The following is a 21,354-nucleotide window of genomic DNA, read 5'->3' on the forward strand; positions in this document are numbered from 1 at the left end:
AAACTTTGTTTATATGGAAAGGAAAAACAGGAATGGACAATATCCGAAATCTTATTTCTGATGAACCTTGTTCATTCTCTATGGTGCACGCTTTATACCAACTTCTGCGCCAGTAATAAGGATATTGGCCAATTGAGCACCATGCAAGGGGGAAACCCGCATGCCAAGCTCATCTATTTATTACCCGCTATCATATCCGAAAAAGTTCTCAAGGTCTCTTCTAATGTAGCGGTCAGAGTGTGTCAATGGGTTTTCCGCTCCACGGACCACTATGCATGCGGGAGAAACCCGCATGCCAAGTTCATCTGTTCATTATCCTCTAGCATATCCGAAAAAGATCTTAAGGTCTCTTCTAATGTAGCGGTCAGAGTGTGTCAATGGGTTTTCCGCTCCACGGACCACTATGCATGCGGGAGGAACCCGCATACATAGTTCAGCATCGGCAGATCCCAAGACATTGAAGTATCCTATCGGAATTGATGCTATTATGCAACAGCATAGCTTTTATATGAAGCTAATGGCATTATCGATGCCAAGTCCCTGGCTGAATGTGCTTCAACTGCTAAGAGAACACATCCAAACTGCATAATAAGTGAACAAACGGCGGCATGTTCAGCTGATAGTTTTTGCAGTCCACAGCAGTTAGAGGTACAGTCCTGGAACGTATTGGGAAATGCCATCTAAGAGCCTAATGCATACCTACCGGCACAGGGCAAGTGCCCTCGCTTGGCTGGTATTAGGTGCATCTAGCCCATCTGCACGGCCAGAGTCCGGCCAAAACATACATGTCCATTTATAATATCCCAGGGGTTTTTTGGCCCCCCATCCAACAATCGTCCAATTTGCCTAGCATTACTCTTTCCTACGTGATCTTCCACCTTACCACCTTACAGTCAGGACTTGTCTATCAAAAGCCTCAGACCAACATGTTGAAACCAACTAAAATGACAGCAGTAGCAAAAGAGACGATTAAGGAGACCGAACGTCTCTCTATAACGACTGAGATCCAAATAACGCATGGTCATAGGGAGCCATCCACTTCATTGGAAGGCGCCCTAAAGCACCTCTTGGGGTCAATTCTGGGTCTCTCCCCCGGTCAGATAGGGGCCGATGATGATTTTTTTCAGCTGGGCGGAGACTCGCTCAGGGCAATGCACTTGGTGGCCCAAGCCCGATCTATCTGGATGTCAGCAGACATCTCCTCCGCTTGGTTCTTTGAATCACCCACCATTCGAGCTCTGGCACAAAGACTGGAGCTATCATCTAGACTACTCCCTGGCTCGGGGCCATCTTTACGTCCTCTCACTTCTTCTTCTCAAGTCAACCCTTTCCAGGCCAACGAACTTCTCAACTCTTGTGGACTGCAAAAAAGTGATCTCGAGGGTGGATTGATCCGGGCTACTAGCTTTCAGTCCAAGGCGTTGGGCTTCAAGTGCACTCATCTTGTTTATGAGCTCGGTCAGAGTGTGGACTATACTCTCCTGGAGAAAGCTTGGGCACTCGTCCGTGAAAAGTATGCTGCGCTGCGAACAGTTTATGTCTGCCATCAGGGCCAGGCATATCAGGGCTTTCTAAAGGAAGTAGATCGCAGGATTCCAGTTCACTCCACAGAGCCACTTGCATTGGATGACTACGTTCATCAGTTTTGTGAAGAAGCGGCCCAGCAAGTCATCCCCGATGGGGCTCCTCACTTCGGTCTGACGAGGATTTCCACCACCGCCAAGAACCTTCTGGTGGTCCAGATCAATCACTCCCTGTATGATACTATTTCCATGAAGCGGATCTTCCAGGAGCTGGCTGCTGCCTACAGCGGCTCCCTGGATCCTCGGGATCAACGCGACGACTTTCCGGAGTATATGCAACTCCGGGTGGACCACAACCGTGGCCAGGAGGTTGTCGCTTTCTGGAAACGCTACCTGCATGGTGCCCATATGACTCGCACTTGCTTCTCATCCCCAGGTGCAGTTGAGAGCGAGGTGAAAATGGTCTTCGGGATGATGCCCAGTCCGAAAATCGTGCCCCGTCCAGGAGTCACGGCGGCGTCTGTCTTGCGCGCCGCAACAGCATTGGTGCTATCCCAACTGACTGGAAACGACGATGTCGTATTTGGGGAGATTGTCCATGGGCGCGATCTGCGTCTCCCTGACACTGACAAGATAGTCGGATGTACCATCGCCGAAGTTCCAACACGCGTGATGATCCCGCGGGGAGGGACTGTGCAGGACCTTTTACGTCACTCCCTGCAACAACACGTCAGGCGTATCCCGTATGAGACCTTAGATATCGAAGATATTATTCGGATGGCAACAAGTTGGCCCTTGGATACCAAGTTCGGGGTCATTCTTGTTGTGGAAAGCCCAGACGCCTATCCCCGCATGAACTTGGATGGACAAGAAAGTACACCCAAGCCATTTTTCCACGGACTCCTCCATGATGTTCATATCCAGTTGAACTTGGACCAGGATACGCCATCACTTATGGTTCTTGGTCCAAGCTCGCTTATCTCGCTGGACATGGCCAACATCTTGGCCAAGAAACTAGTCATTTGTATGGAGCAGTTGAACTCTACATCAGAAAAGCCCCTGGCAAGTGTTCAGATGTGATGGTTGGAATTAAGAAAAAGACTGCCATCAGAACTAGTGGACTATAGACTGCATTTTCTTCTGCTCCTGTTCTAATGTTGAAACTTGAAGGATCAGGATAGAATGTACTTTGGCTTCCTGAGCTAAAATTTATCAATGCAAATATTGTTTTTAGGAAGATACCGGCTCCAGGTTTCCAGTTCTACGTATTCAGGCTCAACGTCGGGTGGTCGGATGTACGGTCCCTCGGCCAGTACTGACCGATCCTCTCTCCTCCTATAAATCATCTTCATGCACTAGCTCATTTGCAAGCTATTCCAATGGACGCCCATTGCGCGTATATTCGAGGCGGTGAGACCTGACCTCGAGGCACTTGGAACAGTGCATGAATGCTGGAGGAGACCTGTTTGGTGCATGAAGTTGACCACGTAGCGGGTGGCCTGCGGGTGATATCACTTTTACTCATATGCCGTGACGAGACTTGTGCATGGGGGCAGGCCCGGAAGAAGTGACAATTTGTCAGGCGGATCATTCGTATCGCCAAAAATAGGCCGATTCAAACTGAGACGGAAGTCAGGCATGCATCCTCAGGAAGGAAAGGAAACGGTGAGTAGGCTCACTTTGCGAGGCTCCACCGAACGTCATAAAGGCATCCTATATCAGTAGATAGAGGTACTGTGGTAGAATAGTACTGATCGAATTGTTGGGCTCGATGCACAGCTTGGGTATGTTGTCGATGGTTTCGCCGTTGCGTGACATTTGATGCCTGTTTATCCTGAGTAGATGCATACTTCCGCGGTCGTCCTCTTTTTCGCGCTGGAATATCTGATGGTACCATGATAAGTAGTCGACCTCGGTATAACCGGCCCCACTTGAGCAATTCGAGCGGACATGAAGCCGATTACCCCCCCCAACTATACTATCCTTTTGACCATTGTGGCCAAGAAAAAGAAATCGCGAAAAAAATAAAAAAAACACCTTTCAAACGGTCTGCATTAAATTCGCCTCGCCAAAGTTGAGGTCGTATTAATTTAATAACCATCAAATATATCTGGGCAGATTGAATCGGCAGATTCCGCTTCAATTTAATTCCTGGCAAGGAGCATCCACCCCAAGAATGGATCAATGACACACTTGTTCAAAGTAGGAGTGGTGACTTTGAGTACACATCAGTTAAATTGATGCCGTCCGTCGTTGTTCACCCTATGTCTTCCAGTGCCCTCACTGCTTGATTTTCTCGCCTACCTTGACGTTTGACGTTTTACTTTTACACTTAACCTAATTACCACAATGAACTTTGCATTGATGATTGCTGATTGCGCCTTTAGTTTACATTAGCCCTAAGCCAGTCTTTCGACGACGTAAACAGCCACTGTCTGTTACACAGCTTTGGCAGATGATTCGCCGCATCCGCATCCCAACGGGAGAAACGTGAAGTGACTGATACAAAGAGGATAGACAGCCAAATAAAATGGACATGGTGGTTTTATTGAGGGAATGAAGATGTAATTATGCGGATGGATGTATAAAACATTCTATGATATGAATTCAAATATTGGCTGCGTTTGCACTTTACAATTAGATGTTCTCACCGATATATCTGTTCCTCTCGTAATTTACACATAGGTCTATCGTGACTATAAAACTGACAGGAAAGGGGCAGATTGACTCCAGTGATCGGGAAGAAGGACAATTTCTGGGCTTCCATCTCGGCTTCTATCTCGTTGAGGTGCGAACGAGCTGCCCTAGAGTAAATAAAGGGTTTGAACAGTGTAAGTTGGCAGGTATATTAACCAAAAGAATTCAATTGCTAGCAGCTACAAGTCGCTTCACTTCGGAGCTATTCATGCCTTTGCGTTATATCGAAGCTTGATCTTGGTATCCTATAAAGCTTCACCATGAGTATCATGCCTCTGTAAGTCACGTGATCAACCCCAAACACGCGAGAAGGGATTGTATCTTGTCCGGTATTCCCCCGAAGCTTGGAGCCGAACACCTACTCGAGCTTGGGCAACTCAGATTCTTTATTTTTTCTTTCCAGATCCTCAACCAAGGTAGTGAATTGGATAGTCCGGTCGCTAATCATGCATGCAACCAAGTTGGGCTATTTGGTCGCCAAGGGTAAGAAAAACGGCCCTCGTACGTAATTACAGGTACGCCTAGAGTGGGCCCCGCCCAAATCCCGAGGGGCCTGCATCTCAAGCATTTCCACGGTTCGCCCGTCTAGTGGCTCCATAACATCCACTTTCTTGGAGCACACGAATAGCAGTGAGATTGGTCGGAGGAAGGCGAATTCCGCGGTCGGGCAGGACAAAGACGCAGACGCCATAGTAGATTATTGGAAATCGCCTCTCCTGGCTTGCTAAATGGGCAGATCGGGCCTCTATATCTTTGCTTCATTTTCTTTTACGACGCCTACTTTTGACGCACTCCCTACTTGCCTATTATAGAGAGGACGCCTGGTTCCGCTGGAAGTTGTCAGCTTATCCATGATGGATCTAGCAATATAGACTGTTCAAACGGGAATCGGGCAACTACAGAGCCTTAAGCATTCATAAAAAACCATTCAGTCTATCTCCACGGCGTTAAAATCATACATTGCGTTCTCAGATGAAAAAGAAAGCCTCGCCAGATAGTTAAAGAAATCTGTGTTCAGCAGCAAGACGTAGGCTTAGATAAACAGTCTACTCAGCAGCCCTCTTCCGCGCACTGTGGAAACTACAGCCGCTAAAGCAGATCAGTCATTCCACCATAGATGGGTGGAGCTTTTACGAGAAGCAAAGCTCTACTAACTTGAATGGTGATAATAGCTTTCGCTGCCGCATCCGAGGGTTTTGTCAAAACTTCCCAAGGATAACCACGAGATAGTGTCTCTTGGTGTTTGGCAGAAGCTTTTCCAGCCTTCAATCGAGCACGAGGACCTATAGAAAGAACGAGGATCTTATGCAAGAAATCACAGACTCCAAGTTGCTTTTTTGCTCAACATTATAACATTCCGATTCTTTGGAATTGTCTATGGAAACCGATCGAAATGCAGCTACGTGGTTGATCACTTCGTTGGCGATGACGGCAAGACGACCTATTGAACAGACTTAAGCCTAGCACCAATTTAAATTAGTCGTGCGATATGATAGCATGGAGTCGATGAGAAGGCCATTTGAACGCGAAGTTCAAAACAACATAACCAAAATAGTTGAGCTTCACATATTGCTGTTCAAGAATTGGGATACATCGGGATAAACGGCAACACCATGACACTATCGTACCAGCTCTTATAAAGAGCAAGTAGCCTTTGACACGTGTTTTAGATACATAATAGCCAACGGCAACAAATTTCAAAGATTATCTCTTACGAGTCATTCTAGGTTGCTAATTTCTAGCTTCCTCAGCTTCGCAATGCCCACCAATGTTCACAAAATCCTCATGCTTCATGGTACATCATCTTTATTGCACTGTCTCGTGGGAGCTAACAGAACATTAGGACATGGACAATCTGCAGACATCTTCAAGCCAAAAACTCGGTACGTGCGAGAAGTCTTTCGCACTCTGTCTAACGAGATGGAGTTTGAGTTCAAGTATCTGTCCGGTGTGCTACCAGCCTACCCCGATGACAACGATATCACGGACAAGAAAGTCTGGGGCTATAGTGAACCCGATAATGATAAAATCAACGGCTTAGAGAGGTCTATTCAGCATATCCTTGATACCCTTAACCAAGACGGTCCTTTTAGTGGTATAGTTGGATTTTCCTCGGGTGCCGCCATGACAGTAATCGTTACTTCGATGCTGGAGAAGGAAAACGCAGTTCGTGGTATTTCAAGGGAGGTAATCTAGAATTTCCCAACTCTATTTTCCGGATATAGAATCTAACGCCTGACTGGTCTTAGAGACGCCATCCGCAATTACTATTCGTAGTATGCCTGAGTGGCTTTAAGCTAGAGAATAAGTGCTATAGAGCTTTTTATTCCCCAAAAATTGTGACTCCGATGTTACACGCCGTCGGCGAGTTGGATTCAACGGTTTCTCCTAGGCAGACACGGAGCCTTGCACGACAGTGCTCATTCCTATAGATCTATACCTTTTTCGGCGGCCACTACGTGCCCTAGCATAAAGATTTTTTGAGCTTTAGTCAATCTCTTGGAAGATTTCTGAGAGAAGTTTTAGGGCCCTCTAAAATGGTTTAGGACGTCTGGGAGGATATCGATGTAGTTGACGCAAAATCCAAGGCCAAAAGAACAATTCTCGGCACGCATGTCTAGCCATAGACAACTTGATATGAATTCGAAGACTTTTGAGATGCGGAAGGTTGAACATCTGGATACAAACCTTTAATATATGCCAGGTGTACATTAATGAAGGCTTATGGTTTAATGAGGCTAAGAATAGGCACGGAGACGCTGAGTACCAGTCTATATAGCAGGGAGCTACATGTATGCTACTTAATACATTTCTCAATTAACCAAATTTACCCCAACATTTCGGAGGTATTGAAGTGATGATCGAGCTTAGTACTGTTAAATTTAGTGAAGCTGGAGGTTTTCTGATTGCCGAATTATCCTTGCCTCACGTTACTCAACGCAGGAAAATACAAGGCTGAATGGCGTTATACGCGAAATTATTTGATATAAACCCCATTGTGCAATATTGAACATTCTAATACAAGTATCCCTTGAGAAAAGTATCATATGTGCAGCATAAATAGACGTAATGCCAGATAGAATCTATTGCCGGCTCTCCAAAGACCGACAACTAAAAACTTTGCACTTCCGCCATGTCAAATCTGCTCAGCGCTCTCAAACGTTTACCTCTAATAAAGAAAACCTAAGGAATAGGCAATAGTAAAATAGCGATAAATCCGAGTACGCTCGAAGCCCATGTAATCCCAAGCTTTGTATACACTATACTGGGAGTCAGTAATTGTTATCATACAAAGAGACTATTAAGAGTACTCACTCTGGACTGTAAAGAGAGGGAATGTAGCTGCGAGCCTATACCGAGCCAGACTGTTTGCACTCATCGCGCTTGCCACCGTCGAGCCATGGTAAGTGTCGACGATATACTGGGCTGTACTAACGAAGACGCAAATATTTCCCTAGGCGAATAGCGCGATGGCAACCACAGGACTAGCCCATGAAATATCTGCTCGGGAGGTCCAGCCAAACCAAAAGAGGCTGATAGGTAGCCTAATACTACCAATTAATTATGGGTAAAGGCGAAGCTCGGGTGGTACTTGTTATTCCTGATAGCTTGCCGCTTTTCGGCGGTAAAAGAATATGTCGCATAACAGCACAGTAATAGCACCAAATAAGCATCCGGCCACTATGGCCAGAAACACAAGACCGGAAGCCTCGATTCCGAATCCGTAAATACCCTGAAAGACAAGGGGAAAGGCTGCGAAGAACGAAAAGAGTGTTGCAAATTCGCATGCCACATAAAGGCAGATCAATGCAACAATAGGCTTAGTGAGAATCATCTGAGCTAGACGGAGAAGAGCGACAGTCACGAAACTTGGTAACTTTGAGGAATGTGAGGATAGTGGAGAGGATAAGCCTACGCTATTGGAGCGACGACTCTTGATCACAGGATGAAATGTCTCTCGAGCGATGAAAGTAGTGACGATGTTACACGTGGCAAAAAGCAGCATCGTCCACTGAGTCTAGCGCCAGCCCTTACGATTGACCAAGAAGCTCCTAATGACAGGCCTGAACACGTCAGTGAGTGTCAGTATCGCGATACGGGGGTATGGAATTTACCCAAGACCGGGATCGAGGAAAGGAGTCAGGATGAAGATAGTTGATGGGATAGCCCGAGATGCGGGCTTGAACGTTTCGTTGATGGTTCCTGCAGCGATAGCCAAAGGAGGTGCGAAGTAAAGACCAGCGAGAAAACGTAAGACACAGACTGCTGTAAATGTGTAACTGAGTCCAACGCCTAGGGTGAATATACTTCTAAGTAGTGTAGAGCCGATATAAACGGGGTATCTTCCAATTGTCTCAGACAGCGGCCCTCCTACAACTGGACCTAGCGCTAGGGCGAACACGTAAAGCGACAAAGGAAGAATTGCGACCGTACTACCGACTTCAAACTCTTTCATAAACTGCGAATGAGCTGGCGACACAATAGATACGCCAAGCGAGCTAGATACTTGGTTAGTTGGAATGAACAATATATCAAAGAGGAAGTTTTGCCCACGTCGTGAACGCCGCCGACGCAATCATCATCACCTGTTGAACCTTCCACATTGTTGGCTAGTTGTAAGGATTGTTTGGATCGGTTTCCCATTTCCAATTGCCTTGATCATCTAGGGCGTCTTTATCCCCGTGTCCAACTTCGATTTTCAGGCTTGCAGATCTGGGCGGATTCTCTCCCCCACATTTGCTGCCATTGTGCTGGTGAATATTGGTATAAGTCATAACGTATCGAAAATGAATATTTTGGATAGTAGAGGCTTGTAGTCCCTTTGAACTAATAATAAATGTCAATGCCGATTTGATGGCTGCTAAAAGACATTAGGGAGCGGACCATCTAGATAAGCAAAAGATACGTTAAGATTCAATTTTTCACAAGAAAAACGTGGATTGCGGAATACCAAAGGATTAGGTGACAGATAGGAAATGCAATTTGAACTGAAAATGAACTACTGAAGTAGAGTGGATCTTCGAGATTTTCTTTTGGTCATTTGAAACTCGGCAATGGAATTACCCAACCAGCAATGGCAATGGTTCGGTGTTTTATGTAACAAAAGCACACATAGGCTGGGGTACGCTACGTTCAAAATGCTCGGAATTTATGACAGAGTAGACGGGCCTTCGCTTTGTTACTTTTAGATATCAAACCAGCTGTACTATATTCTAGATGCCGAAGAAACTGGTTATGAGAGAATAATGCAATCCCAAGACAATAGGGCAATCATATACACAACATGCCATGCCCGCTTGTAGCTTAATAGAGCTTTCCCGGGGTAGGTAGTGGCTGGTAGAAGGTGGGTGTTTTAACCGTTTAGGGGTCTTAAGAAGAAAATGTAATGTGCTACCTAGAAATCTTGTCCCAGAGATAGGGAGCTGTTCTCCGGAGCATGACATCCACTTCTCGGAAACTAATTTCTTTCATGTGTAATAAAGGGATTGCGACATAATTTTAACTCATTCTGTGGTTTTGTGCGCGTAGACATACACGATATATTCTAATGGGACTGTTCAAACCAGCCATAGGGCGATAATGCTGGAACGGTAATTCGTCCACACCTAATTCGATAGTAAGGTTTTTTTGCACGTTCATTGAAGGTTTATAGATTAGGACTAGAAGAGGCGTCGAACAGATCAAGCCTGTACGCCCCCTTGCTATAGTTACCAACACCAAGAACAGATGCCGCTACTGGAAAGATGGATCAACCTTTGAAAAAGGGTAGGTGCGGCTTTTAAGATACGTTAAGGGCCCCTAAATCTCACTATATGTATTCTTCTAGATTACCATGCAGTTTTGGATGCCGAAACATCATTCATAGGGTCCCTAGATATCCTTGCACCACCGCCTGTCCTTTCCACTGGCCATAACTGTCCTTGTCTCAATCATCCATCTCGCTTTCTATTGTCCACCAGAGAAACAATCGACTGCTACCCGAGGATTGTGTGCTATTTATACTCCAGCGGTGACAACATATGCTTCTAGGAATGGAGAGGTCCAGATCTAATGTCACCGTCTACCTATACTGAGGATGTCTTCCTCTACTTGTCAGCTTTCCTAGAGAAACCGGACTAGGTAGACATCAAGCTCTGCATTTTGGACAATGAGGTTGATGAAATGGTGGCGGTATACCCATTTTTCCTCCCGCGAATAGAATCAATGCTAGGAAGCCTATCAAGAGTCCGTGAGATAGTTTAGGACGTTATTGCGACCCTTGATGTGAAGAAATTTTATGTTCGGTTGTCTATCCGACCTCGCAACCAAGAAGCTCCTAATTATCTAAATGTAAGGACGATGTTCAGCTCATACATGTGACCAATGGTACTTGTTTCGCCGCTTGATCTATATTCGTTTGTGTGAAAAATATTGTGGGAGATCATAGGAGATACTAGAATTCTACAGTATAAGATTTCAAGTGATCATCTCCAAACAAAATTTCTGTTAATCTTTGTGATCCAAACAAGCGAATATATTACTAAGTATGAACTTGCGTACAAGTAGGGCTTCTCATTCATTTTTGACCAAGTAGTCAATCTATCCCCTATCCTAGCCTCTCTTTACCAAATTTGCACGTATGGTCTTCGGCTGCCCGCTTCTGTATTATCGATAGACCAGGGTCGTTCTGCAGGCGATAAAATGTGAGTGGCAGTATATGGCGACAAACAGTCCGTCCATTCATAACGTAGTAGCTTTGCCAGAAATTAGTGCAGGACGAGCTATTGTATGCCAATTGATCTTTGTCCAGATACGAGGTGGTGTAGTTATTAGTCACAGAGAAGACCAGCTGTTCTTGGTTTCTAGCGTGCGGTTGAGCTGAAAGCTTCTAATTATGCCAATGGCGAGATTTTCCTTGCAACGATAGAACCGATGAAATGCGTAATACTAAGAGTTCCCTCGTAATTGAGTTTCCCCTAGGCGAGGAGAAAACCCCTCGTTACAATTTCAGGGAATGTTTATTAAAAATTCGAACAAAGCAATGAACCTAAATGCAGGCAACGCGTTTTTTTGACCGAATTTAAATAAAGTATATCAATAGCCTCGTCTCACAGTGTCTTCGCCTTTTTTACTACGAGCTTTGGATCTGGTTTTCTATTATCCCAAGCATCATTTCCGAACTCATGTTCTTCGGACCTATTATAGCCTTGATTGGCCTCATATCCTTTATTGGAGCTTCCTCGTTCCCCACCATAGCTATTTCGGATGAAAACCATAGAAACAGACTGGTTTTCTGTCATTTCATGGCATAACAATCCATAATCTCGTCTGAGGTTGTGAATATCGTACTGACGCTCTTCAGGTTGGCATTGTTAGCAACCGCTAAAGCGCTAGCGACTATAACGATAATATGAAGCGAGTAAAATATGTAGGCATCGACGCTTTCGCTCTAAACATTGGCACTGATTCTTACACAGACAAGCAGTTGGATTTTGCTTATAAATCTACCACTACGAACGGCATGAAAGTTTTCCTCTCTTTTGATTTCAACTGGTGGCAGACCAGCCAGGGTGGTGCAGTTAGTGCAAAGATCGCATAGTATGCCAATCTTCCCGCCTAGCTCAAGGTCGATAGAAAGCCCTTCGTGTCCTCTTTCGCCGGCGATGGTGTTAACATTGACGCGGTCAGATCGGCTGCCGGTCGCGATATTTATTTTGCACCGAATTTTCACCCTGGTCGGGGGGATTTCGGTAATCTTTAGGCTGCTCTGAATTGGGTCGCTTAGGACAATCATAGAAGCAACAAACCCCTAACTCCTAGCAGGCGGCTCGCTGTTGGGGATGGCGACAAAATTTACGAGGCATCTCTAAGGGGGAAGCCCTATATTGCGCGTGAGTGGTTCGAACAATCTCCTTTCACTTATTCTGATCCAAGATTAGCGATCTCACCTTGGTTCTCGACCCATTTCGGCGGCGAAGTCTCTTATACCAAAAACTTTATGTTACCCTCTGGCCTCCTCTGGTATAACCGATGGAGAGAGATCCTAGAGATCAGCCCCCGCTTCGTGGAGCTTATTACCTGGAATGACTACGGTGAATCACACTACATTGGTCCGCTGTTATCGCCGCATACCGATGACGGGGCCTCCAAATGGGTTATGGGCATATAAGCAGAAGACTCCCAAGAAATCTAAGCGGGGACGATGAATAACTAATAACCAGGCCACATAACGGCTGGCTCGATATAGCCAAGCCTTTCATAGCTGCCTATAAAGCTGGCTTAATGCTGCTAATCAATTTCCTTGACGAGGAAAAGCTTGTCTACTGGTACCGACCGACGCCCAAAGATGTCGACTGCGACGCGACCGACACAACAATACAAGGCTACTCTAATAGCGGCAGTGGTAGCTTTGTTTGTGGCCGACCTGATAGAGCCGATGACATGACCGACGAGGTATTCATTGTCACGATGCTGAAAATGCCCGTAACCCTACATGTGCAGTCCGGCTGTAATGCTGAGACTTATAAGGCAGATGCCGGAGTATGGTCGTACTCTATGCCGATGGGCGTGGGTACCCAGAGCTTCAAGGTTGTGCGTGATGGAGAGACGGTTGATTCTCTATGTGGGACTAGTTTGAGGGAAATTACCAAAACGTGCCCCTATGGCATCTATAACTTCAATGCTTATATGGGAACTCTGCCGGCGGATGCTTCTGTTGACCGGCTGTAGCCGGCTAGATTGACACATTTGTCGCATGGATTGCAAATTCCGTGTCCGACTGGTACACTAGATGCAAGCGCGATTTTGAGTGGGAGAGGCTAACTGTTCATTGAACGGGATTTCAGATGTTTGTGAAGGAAGCAATGTATGTAGTAATGTGCTGTTTCTAACGCCTAAAGGATTTAGCCACATAATGCTAGCACATTCTCAGTTCCAAAGATCACGCGTCAAGCGACCAGCTTTTGGTATACCTTCTATCGGGAAAGTAGCAAAAACAATTGCCTAGAGCCCGTGGTTCCTATTTTGATATTGCTGCACCGCATTAGTGAAATTGAGAACAAGTCTTTTCCATTATCGGTTACAAACTCAATCAATGTATACAAAATGTGATAATCTAATAGCGATTGGATCATCACGCCAAAAGTAATCTATAATTTTTATAGTTAGGATTAATCGATGAATTAGAGGGACCAAGTGGGAATATATATAAAGCATGAGCTCTTAGTTGATATAGGTACCCCGAGAATTAAATCCGATAGTGCAGCTTTGTATCTCATCTGCACCAGCATCATCATACACAGCAGTGATTGCTGGACCTTTGCTGCTATGACGTGTTTCATACTTATACCCGAAAGTAGGATTTTTACATAACTTTCTTGTATTCAAGCTCTTCTTACTAACTTACGATCAACGCAACTAAGTAGTAGGACTTGCCATGTATAGGAGAAGCGCTAGGTAGACTTGCGGAAATGATATAATTTAAGTGAAGAATAGCGCCCGATATAAATCGCGGCACATACTATGAAGAACTCAGATAGTGATATGACCTAGTAGAGATATAAGGTCCTCGGAATCTAAATCTTGAATAGGATTTTCGAATTGCCTGTAGTAATTATAAAAGAGATGATTTGGCCTGCTATAAAGGCAACCGATTAAGGGTGGCAACATCAGTCACGGCATGTAAAACCGGATCAAGGAACGTTTTGTTTCCGCCCATAGGCCATCAGGAACCATATCATGAGGGAACTTGCCATCATTAGACATGGCGTATCGGTCAGCTCCGGCCTTTAACAACTCTGCAGCTGCTTCCCACGCCCCTGACTTAGCGACAATGCTATGCAATGGTGTGTATCCGAAGTTATCCCGAGAGTTCATATTAGCTCCGTTGTGAATGAGAAGAGCGACGACCTTGTGAATTTCCTCGAAATTTGCTTCCGCAGCATAGTGAAGGGGGCATTTGCCGTGCAGGTCTCTCGAATTGGCAGAAACTCCACGTTCAAGTAACAGTTTTGTTAATTCCATAGACCCCATTTGCGCAGCAAGGGAAAGAGGTGTCAACCCATTAATGTTTCGGAAGTGAATATCAGCTCTAAGCGAGATGAGCATTTAGACACACTCTATCCTTTTTTGGCTATAGGATTGGCCTATAGCATGGAAGATTGGAGTTTCTCCCTGCTTGCCGCCAGCATAGTTCACATCAGCTCCGTTTTCGACAAGCCGACTCATCATATTAGGACACCAGCTTGGCGACGTAGCAGCCAAGTGGAGGACAGTTTCTCCATTCGCGTCTCTCGCCATGATACTAGCACCACAATCGAGGAGGGCTTGCGCTTGCTTGATGGCTCCCTGAGAGATCGCATGAAGTAGAGGTGTCTCCTGAGCGTGATTCTTAGAATCGAGATCAGCTCCATGCTTGAAAAGTGTTCGAATGATGGTTTTGTTGTCACTTCTGGAATTGCTAGATTTTGTTGCAGCGTAGAAAAGAGCTGTCCATCCTTTCTAATACTGGTTCTCATTCTTGAAATTCGGATTGGTACCAAGACGTAGTAGCAGAGACATAGCACGTGTGCTTGAATAAGCAACTGCTACTTGAAGCGGTGTTCTCCCCTGGCTGTCTTAAGAGTCTATTAAGATACCATTATCTATCAGCATTTTCATGATTCCGCGAGAGGCGTTCTTTGAAGCCGCGATGTGTAGCAGGTTTATCCCGATTCGCCGTTCCACGATGTGTGCGTCACCACCATGCTTTAGCAATAACGCCACTTTGGACTCTTGGCTTGATCTTACGGCCCTCAGTAGTGGGGCGTGTTTGTCAAATACAACTGAATTGGCCATAGCACCATACTCTAGAAGCAACTTGATGATAATCGTGTCGCTACGCCCATCTGTCGCCAAAGCCAAGGGCCTCCTGGACCGGGCATCGGCCGCATCTGGCAAAGCTCCATTCTCTAAAAGTATCTACATAACGCGGGTATGCTTGGTGGCAACCGCTTGCAGGAGGGCCGTCGACTGTGTCCGATTTGGCGGTCGAAGATTAACATCGGCCCCCGCTCGCAGCATATTCCGAACTCCAGCTTCGTCCCCACGACTTGTATACCACAAAAGTGCTGATCCACCATCTGAGCGAACATTTCTTTGATATAGTTCATCGATAAGGATATTGTAAAGCTTTCGGCTGGCTCGTAGGAGACCGAGAATATCTTTTAGCGAAGCCAAATGACTTGCGACGAGCAACGTAATTTCCGGTGGCAAAAAGAGAAGACACATGGCAAGAGGCTAGGAAAATGGCTGGGCTGTCACTCATAAGAATGAGTCAATGAATTTTCCGAATTGTCTAAGCCAAATAGGCTAAGCGCTGTTGGCTATGTGTTATGAGTGATGGCCGATTGAAAAAAGAATAAATAGCCGTGAAGGCTTTAGCGGATGCCTTCTTCCTTTTCTAAGAAGAGCATTTGCATAACTTCGTCGCCTATTGCCCTTATCAAGTACTGTTATTGAAATGTTAAAAAAGTCTCAGTCGTAATTATTCTCATAATTAAACAACACTTACAATTAATAGAAAACTCTCGTATTCTATGCCAAGAAAACGTTGAAATGTATAAATAAACTCTCCTAAAACCCCGTTCGCATTTGCTTAGCCTACCATACAGTGCTGAGATACTAGTTCAGTTGTCTGACTATTCTTAGACGAAAAGGGATACCTATACTTTGGAATACTTTGTATTCCACCTAGTGTATGTATTATATTGATTGATGAATTGGAACAACTGATCTTCCTTAGTTCACCACCCTTAGTTTAGCATCCGGCTGCTATCAGCCCGTCACCTCTGTTCGTACGATACTAGCAGACTATCTTCTTTCGTTAGAGCTGCCAAAGTGATGTGGTACACATTTTTAACCTGCCTTGTTAACATGGCTCAAATTGATAAAATTTACGTAGAAAGATAGTCAGAGGAAAAAATGCAAAAGCATATCAAGCGACACTTAGGTTAAAAACGCTTCTGTACAGCGAAATAGTATACTTTGTGAACCGAGAACGCCGAGGGCGTGGAACTGTAGAAGGTCGTTAAAAAGTATTGCATAGGCAGATTGCAGTTTGATCAAAGAGGTCCAGGACTGTTGACTGACTGCCAATTAGCAATAAGGCGCGCTTTTGGAATTCTACTAAGTCCCTGAAGAGTGAAAATGAAGGTAACGAAAAGATGATATGGTAGGATCCTGGCATCCCTAATATCAAGTGAAGCGACTTTTGCATTGGATGAGTACGCTAAGTATTGTATCGATAGTAGCAGTTTATATCGAACAGGAAGCTGTGGCCGAATCCAATGATATTTGTGGCAGAATCAGCTTGAAATCGCAAGGATAAGTTTCGCCAAAGCCCCGGCCAGAGGAAGACTAGTACTTCTAATTCGACTAAATAAAACTCTTACTTAGGAGTCTGCTATAGGCTAACTTTCTAAACTAATTATATGAAAAGGTGCAATAGCAATCCGTAAGACCTTGTAAGGAAGGCAGTATCAAAATCTAAAAGCCTTCGGCAGCGATTCTTAGATGGTAAGATACCTCCGATGTCCCATTTTTAATCTTCCCATCCAATACACCAAGTGTGTAATGATCTCTATACGTGCAGGCCTCTGACAGCTTCTTCACAGGGTCAATGAGATTCTCGCACTCGGTGATAATAGGTTTATAATTCTGCCTTAAGTAAGTATGAAAGATTCAAGATGAAACAACTCTTTTGGGATTAGAGAAAACCCACATCATTACAGAAAAAGATGCCTGATTCATCCAAATACGCTACCCTCGTGCAAGTGTTTGGACTTGCTACACACATTGAATCCTTGATATCTTTAAGGTGATCCAGATTGTCTTCGTTGATAACTTTGGTATATGCAACCCTATATGTCCATTCACAGTTAGTAGCTGGCTCCGCCTATCTGATAAGGTTATCCCCTGCTAGAGGTAGCAAGCATATCTTAACGACTTACACTGCGTTTCTCTATGGACACCTTCGAGAAGCGGTCGGGAGCGGGAAAGGAAGGGAAATCTATAGTCTTGATTATTTTAGTAATAGCCCAAGCATCTAAAATATCTTATCACTTACTACTCTAGGAGCCGATCCAGTTTGGCTAGTGCTAAATGTTAGACCGCCGTACTACGATATGTCAGCAACTGTATGTATCCTAGCTTGACCGACTGACTGCTTGGATAATCAGGACGCATAAAATGAATGTCTTTTAGATGATATTCATTTTGAGTCTAATAGAATGAGTTTGCCCGAAATATTTTTCAAGTAGATCGACTAATAAGAACTACTAAGCGGGTAGACACACTTTTTATACAGAAACTCCAACAGAGTTCAAAAGTTGTGAGCATGTTCGACACATGTTCCAATGGTTCTTTGAGGCATAACAGGCATATTTCTTGGGGGTGCTTGAAAATAAAAATAATTTGAGTACGTGACATTTGAGATGACAATCTAAGCAAATTTGCCTTTTTTGGCCGGCTGCTTAGACTGCCGAAAATGACCACCGGAGAACTTTAACCCCTCCTCAGTCCCGATAATATGTTGGTCTTAAATAGTGTGCGGGCATGTTCAACTTTTTGTTCTTATTACTCTCCCGGCCTCCATACGGACGATTGACCTTTAGAATGCATCGAAGTGCAAGTATTTCAATATACAAATGATACAAAATCTAAGGTGATCGAAGGAAAATATTACTAGGCATAGCTTTGTTTAAATTTAGTCGTATGGTTGATTGGAGCTAACAGCTAACTCACTTATCCTGATTAATTTGATTTTCGACAACTGTTTGTGATCCTCCAATCGCTAAGCTTATACGGAAGCGCAGAGATTAAATGAGGGTTCCCCGATAAACGCCTAATTTATCAACCTCGCCACAGTGGTGAGATTCCAAATACAGTAATTATTCGACCAGATCCAACCCCCCTACAATTACCCGGGTGATTGATCGCCCTCTATAGGTACATCCCTAGTTCGGTTGTAAGAAAACATCCATTTTACCCATTGTTTGTCCCTTAGCTCATTCAATCATTTTTTTCAAGTGCCCTGAGTTCCCCGCTATTTTTATCGAATGTTAATTAGGCAGCCACAACAAGATCAAAATTTCCTCCTCGATGACAATCTGCCTATATCTGATGCCGAGAAAAGTGCCCAGGAAATGCGATGGTTGATCACTCGAAGTAGCCGAAGGCATAGACAAGAAACCTGTCTTTTACTACAGTCATTTTCGAAACCGGCTTGACTGATACACACTTATAACTCTTCCCTAGACCCACCACCAAGGCTTTAGCGCAGTGGGATTCTTAGGCAAGTCGTGTCAAAGTGAGGGCCGTAGTATTATGCCATCTATATTATGCCGTCCTACAATGCTGACTAACTAGATACCCACTTTATGCTTGAATTTGGCTTGGCAGAAAAATAAGATACAGACCCTAAGGTAAAGTATTCGGTAAGCGAGTGACGCAGTCTGATACATAGTAAATGGGATAAATTTCGACCTGATATCTCATCACTAGTGCTCTATAGAGGCGTTTACTTATGAAGTAATGGTTTGAGGTGATATCTAGCATCACTATAAAATTTAAAGAATTTTCATAACTTGGTGATGAGGACTGATAAAGAAAGCTTTTGATATAGGTCCGCTCGAAATCAGTTTCACCACTTTATTCTCTTTGTTTATTCTTAAATCTTCGCTAGACCCGCTTTAGTCTATATATAGCCCAGATTATCTTGAATAGTCAAATAGGAAATTGGTGATCAGCATTGACTATCTATATCAAGCCTAGTGCCTCTAAAATTAGAGCTAGAGAAATAATCAAAAAGAACAGAATAGTGAAACTGATTTCGATCCACCCTATACGCGAAGGGCTAAAGTAGAGTATCAGGTAGGAAGGCTATTTGTTCTGTGATCAAGAAGACTTTCAACGTTCTGTTCTTCTGCTTGCAGGAAGGAGGGCATGCGGAATCGCTGGAAAGCATGAAAAGGAAAGCCCGATGCTGTTCTCTTACGGTACCAAGATTTTGGTCGCACTTATTGCCCTACCGCCCAATACAACCCGGTCCTGTCTCCGCTACTCTCCATAGCTAAGGAACAATCTAGGTACTCAGCACTAAGAGGTCTAGGATATTCTAGCATCACCAAAGACATGAATAAGCAACCTCCCATTGTGTTTTAAGGTCTTATTGATGCGTTGACTTTCACGAGAAGTCACCTAAAAGTCCTATTCCTGCTTCGCCCAAGTAACGCTTCTTTCAAGCATGATCTGATTTCTCTTTTTGTGGATAAACAACCACTCTTCATTCGGTGACGCAAGGTTGGTTTCCTCTAAGCAATTCGCGCATAGTGTATTGATATTGATGCGCCGCTTAGCAGTGAGTAAATATGACCAACGGCAAACAACGAGGGATCCAGGGTCATGTGCTATGATCTTGATCTTCAGGCGTTGAGAATCGCTGTCATGACAAGACACGTAAGACCAGGATACAATTCCTTTCATTCTAGGCAGTGTTGGTATATATAGAAGTTGCTAGATAAAGACTCATGTTTAAGCCTAATGAACTTGGGATATGTAGTCTAGGACCAAAAGAAAGTGAAAGGTGAATTTTTAAGCATGCGTTGCTTTTATATGTACCAATTCAGATCTTTGGTCTTTGAAACGAGCGTTTAATGAGGACAAAATGAGAAATAACCTGGCTATATGAGAATTGAGCCACGTCTGGCGCTAATTAATACGTGACGTCGAAGTCCATAAAATCGCCAAGAATCCGATGAGAAAGAAACAGAATTTACCGTATCCAGTATACAATCCTTCTCGAAATCGGCTTGACATATATACTCTTGATCACTGTTTTTGGTTCCACTGCCAAGGTCTTACTTAGCATAGATCAATCATTGAGCTGGCCGCGTCAAATTGATGGATATCGCAAAAGTCACCTAGCAAAGAGTCTAGGAACCAGTTGCTAGGCAACCTCCCGCACGATTTATAGAGCCCTATTATAGAAGTCTACGGAAGTTCATTTCGTTTTCGTAATCGTTCCGTAATCTATATACCTAGATACGGTATCATACTTGGTACCTTTTATGATGTCTATCAATTTGATGAGGCCCGCTCAATGATTGATATACGCTAAGGCCTTGGCGGTGGGATCAGAAAAGAGTGACGAAGGGTGTATCTGTCAAATCGATTTCGAGAACGACTATACCACGCCCGTTCGCGTAACTCGTTTTCTTCTGTGGCTTTCTTGATGGTTCCTGCCTTGTCTCCCTTAAGACCAAATCCTGCGTTAAAGTGCGATGCGTAACAACTCCGAGTAGTCGCATGACTAACTTCGAGTCATTTCCCAATTCTTTAACCATTTGGTTTTGTCGTATGCCAGGTGAACGACTGTAAGAGTTTGAACCGGACAAAGTGTCTGTATCCAAAAGATGCTGGCTATTGGGTGACACAGTGTTGACATAACAATTTGTCTTATCTATAACAACCTATTTCTCCGTATCGACCTAGTCCACTCCAAAGTCGCGCGGTTGTTATCACTCTCTTCTTCTTAACTGTTTTTTGGCTATAATTACTACTGGATATCACATTCCCCGTATAGTTACCTTAGTACGACATACGCGCGGCGAATGGCCGTAATTCGTTGTACCATTTCCAGCAGACGATATCGCGGGGGTCTTTGAATCCGTTTCCAGGAATGGTACATACACATAGCTGTGGCAGGCTTCATATCCCTTTATTACGGGTAGTCACATACATCACTTTTCAAAATGCATCCCAATGCCATTTCCGTTCTCGCGGCCTTCCTCGCTGTAGGAGACCTCTATTTTGGAGCAGCTCAGGATGCTTCCCAAGCGCATATGGACCAACCGCGCTGGAATTTCCCGCGAGAAGTCGAGCGGACATCTCGCAACAATACTTAGAGGAAGACTCATTCCGACCCCGGCTTGCTCCCAAATAGGGTGTTCGACAATCTGATGCAAACGCATGACTCTTCCTCTTAGCCAGCGGTTACTCCGACACTGGAGAGCTCGCCCGCCATACAGACTCAAAAGGGACGAGAAATCGTTGCTATGACCATCTCTGTCTACCATAAGAGCCCTAAGATCTCACACATTGTTACTAGTAGTACAAA

At 44.5% G+C, this 21,354-nt stretch overlaps 8 protein-coding genes across 8 annotated transcripts; 5 read left to right on the forward strand and 3 right to left on the reverse strand.

The window, feature by feature from the left end:
- Positions 1–926: 926 nt before the first annotated feature.
- On the forward strand, positions 927–2,603 carry N7529_003474 (uncharacterized protein; the record flags this gene model as incomplete). The annotated part of the gene is made up of 1 exon (XM_057239001.1): positions 927–2,603. One exon carries the CDS (start codon positions 927–929, stop codon positions 2,601–2,603), a length of 1,677 nt encoding a protein of 558 aa, XP_057098296.1.
- Positions 2,604–4,666: 2,063 nt separating this feature from the next.
- N7529_003475 (uncharacterized protein) lies at positions 4,667–4,948 on the forward strand (the record flags this gene model as incomplete). The annotated part of the gene is made up of 2 exons (XM_057239002.1): positions 4,667–4,703; positions 4,746–4,948. 2 exons carry the CDS (start codon positions 4,667–4,669, stop codon positions 4,946–4,948), a joined length of 240 nt encoding a protein of 79 aa, XP_057098297.1.
- A 1,030-nt stretch (positions 4,949–5,978) lies between these two features.
- N7529_003476 (uncharacterized protein) lies at positions 5,979–6,652 on the forward strand (the record flags this gene model as incomplete). Its single annotated transcript, XM_057239003.1, has 3 exons — positions 5,979–6,015; positions 6,082–6,407; positions 6,470–6,652. 3 exons carry the CDS (start codon positions 5,979–5,981, stop codon positions 6,650–6,652), a joined length of 546 nt encoding a protein of 181 aa, XP_057098298.1.
- Positions 6,653–8,238: 1,586 nt separating this feature from the next.
- On the reverse strand, positions 8,239–8,824 carry N7529_003477 (uncharacterized protein; the record flags this gene model as incomplete). Its single annotated transcript, XM_057239004.1, has 3 exons — positions 8,239–8,284; positions 8,336–8,719; positions 8,775–8,824. 3 exons carry the CDS (start codon positions 8,822–8,824, stop codon positions 8,239–8,241), a joined length of 480 nt encoding a protein of 159 aa, XP_057098299.1.
- A 3,658-nt stretch (positions 8,825–12,482) lies between these two features.
- On the forward strand, positions 12,483–12,929 carry N7529_003478 (Glycoside hydrolase family 71; the record flags this gene model as incomplete). The annotated part of the gene is made up of 1 exon (XM_057239005.1): positions 12,483–12,929. The coding sequence occupies one exon, from the start codon at positions 12,483–12,485 to the stop codon at positions 12,927–12,929; it is 447 nt and encodes a 148-aa protein (XP_057098300.1).
- A 942-nt stretch (positions 12,930–13,871) lies between these two features.
- On the reverse strand, positions 13,872–14,498 carry N7529_003479 (ankyrin repeat domain-containing protein; the record flags this gene model as incomplete). Its single annotated transcript, XM_057239006.1, has 2 exons — positions 13,872–14,289; positions 14,317–14,498. The coding sequence occupies 2 exons, from the start codon at positions 14,496–14,498 to the stop codon at positions 13,872–13,874; spliced, it is 600 nt and encodes a 199-aa protein (XP_057098301.1).
- A 660-nt stretch (positions 14,499–15,158) lies between these two features.
- N7529_003480 (uncharacterized protein) lies at positions 15,159–15,467 on the reverse strand (the record flags this gene model as incomplete). Its single annotated transcript, XM_057239007.1, has 1 exon — positions 15,159–15,467. The coding sequence occupies one exon, from the start codon at positions 15,465–15,467 to the stop codon at positions 15,159–15,161; it is 309 nt and encodes a 102-aa protein (XP_057098302.1).
- A 5,522-nt stretch (positions 15,468–20,989) lies between these two features.
- Positions 20,990–21,142, forward strand: N7529_003481 (uncharacterized protein; the record flags this gene model as incomplete). Its single annotated transcript, XM_057239008.1, has 1 exon — positions 20,990–21,142. The coding sequence occupies one exon, from the start codon at positions 20,990–20,992 to the stop codon at positions 21,140–21,142; it is 153 nt and encodes a 50-aa protein (XP_057098303.1).
- Positions 21,143–21,354: the final 212 nt, after the last annotated feature.

This window comes from Penicillium soppii, assembly GCF_028829465.1.
Source record: "Penicillium soppii strain IBT 18220 chromosome Unknown utg000004l, whole genome shotgun sequence".
Classification (NCBI taxonomy): domain Eukaryota; kingdom Fungi; phylum Ascomycota; class Eurotiomycetes; order Eurotiales; family Aspergillaceae; genus Penicillium; species Penicillium soppii.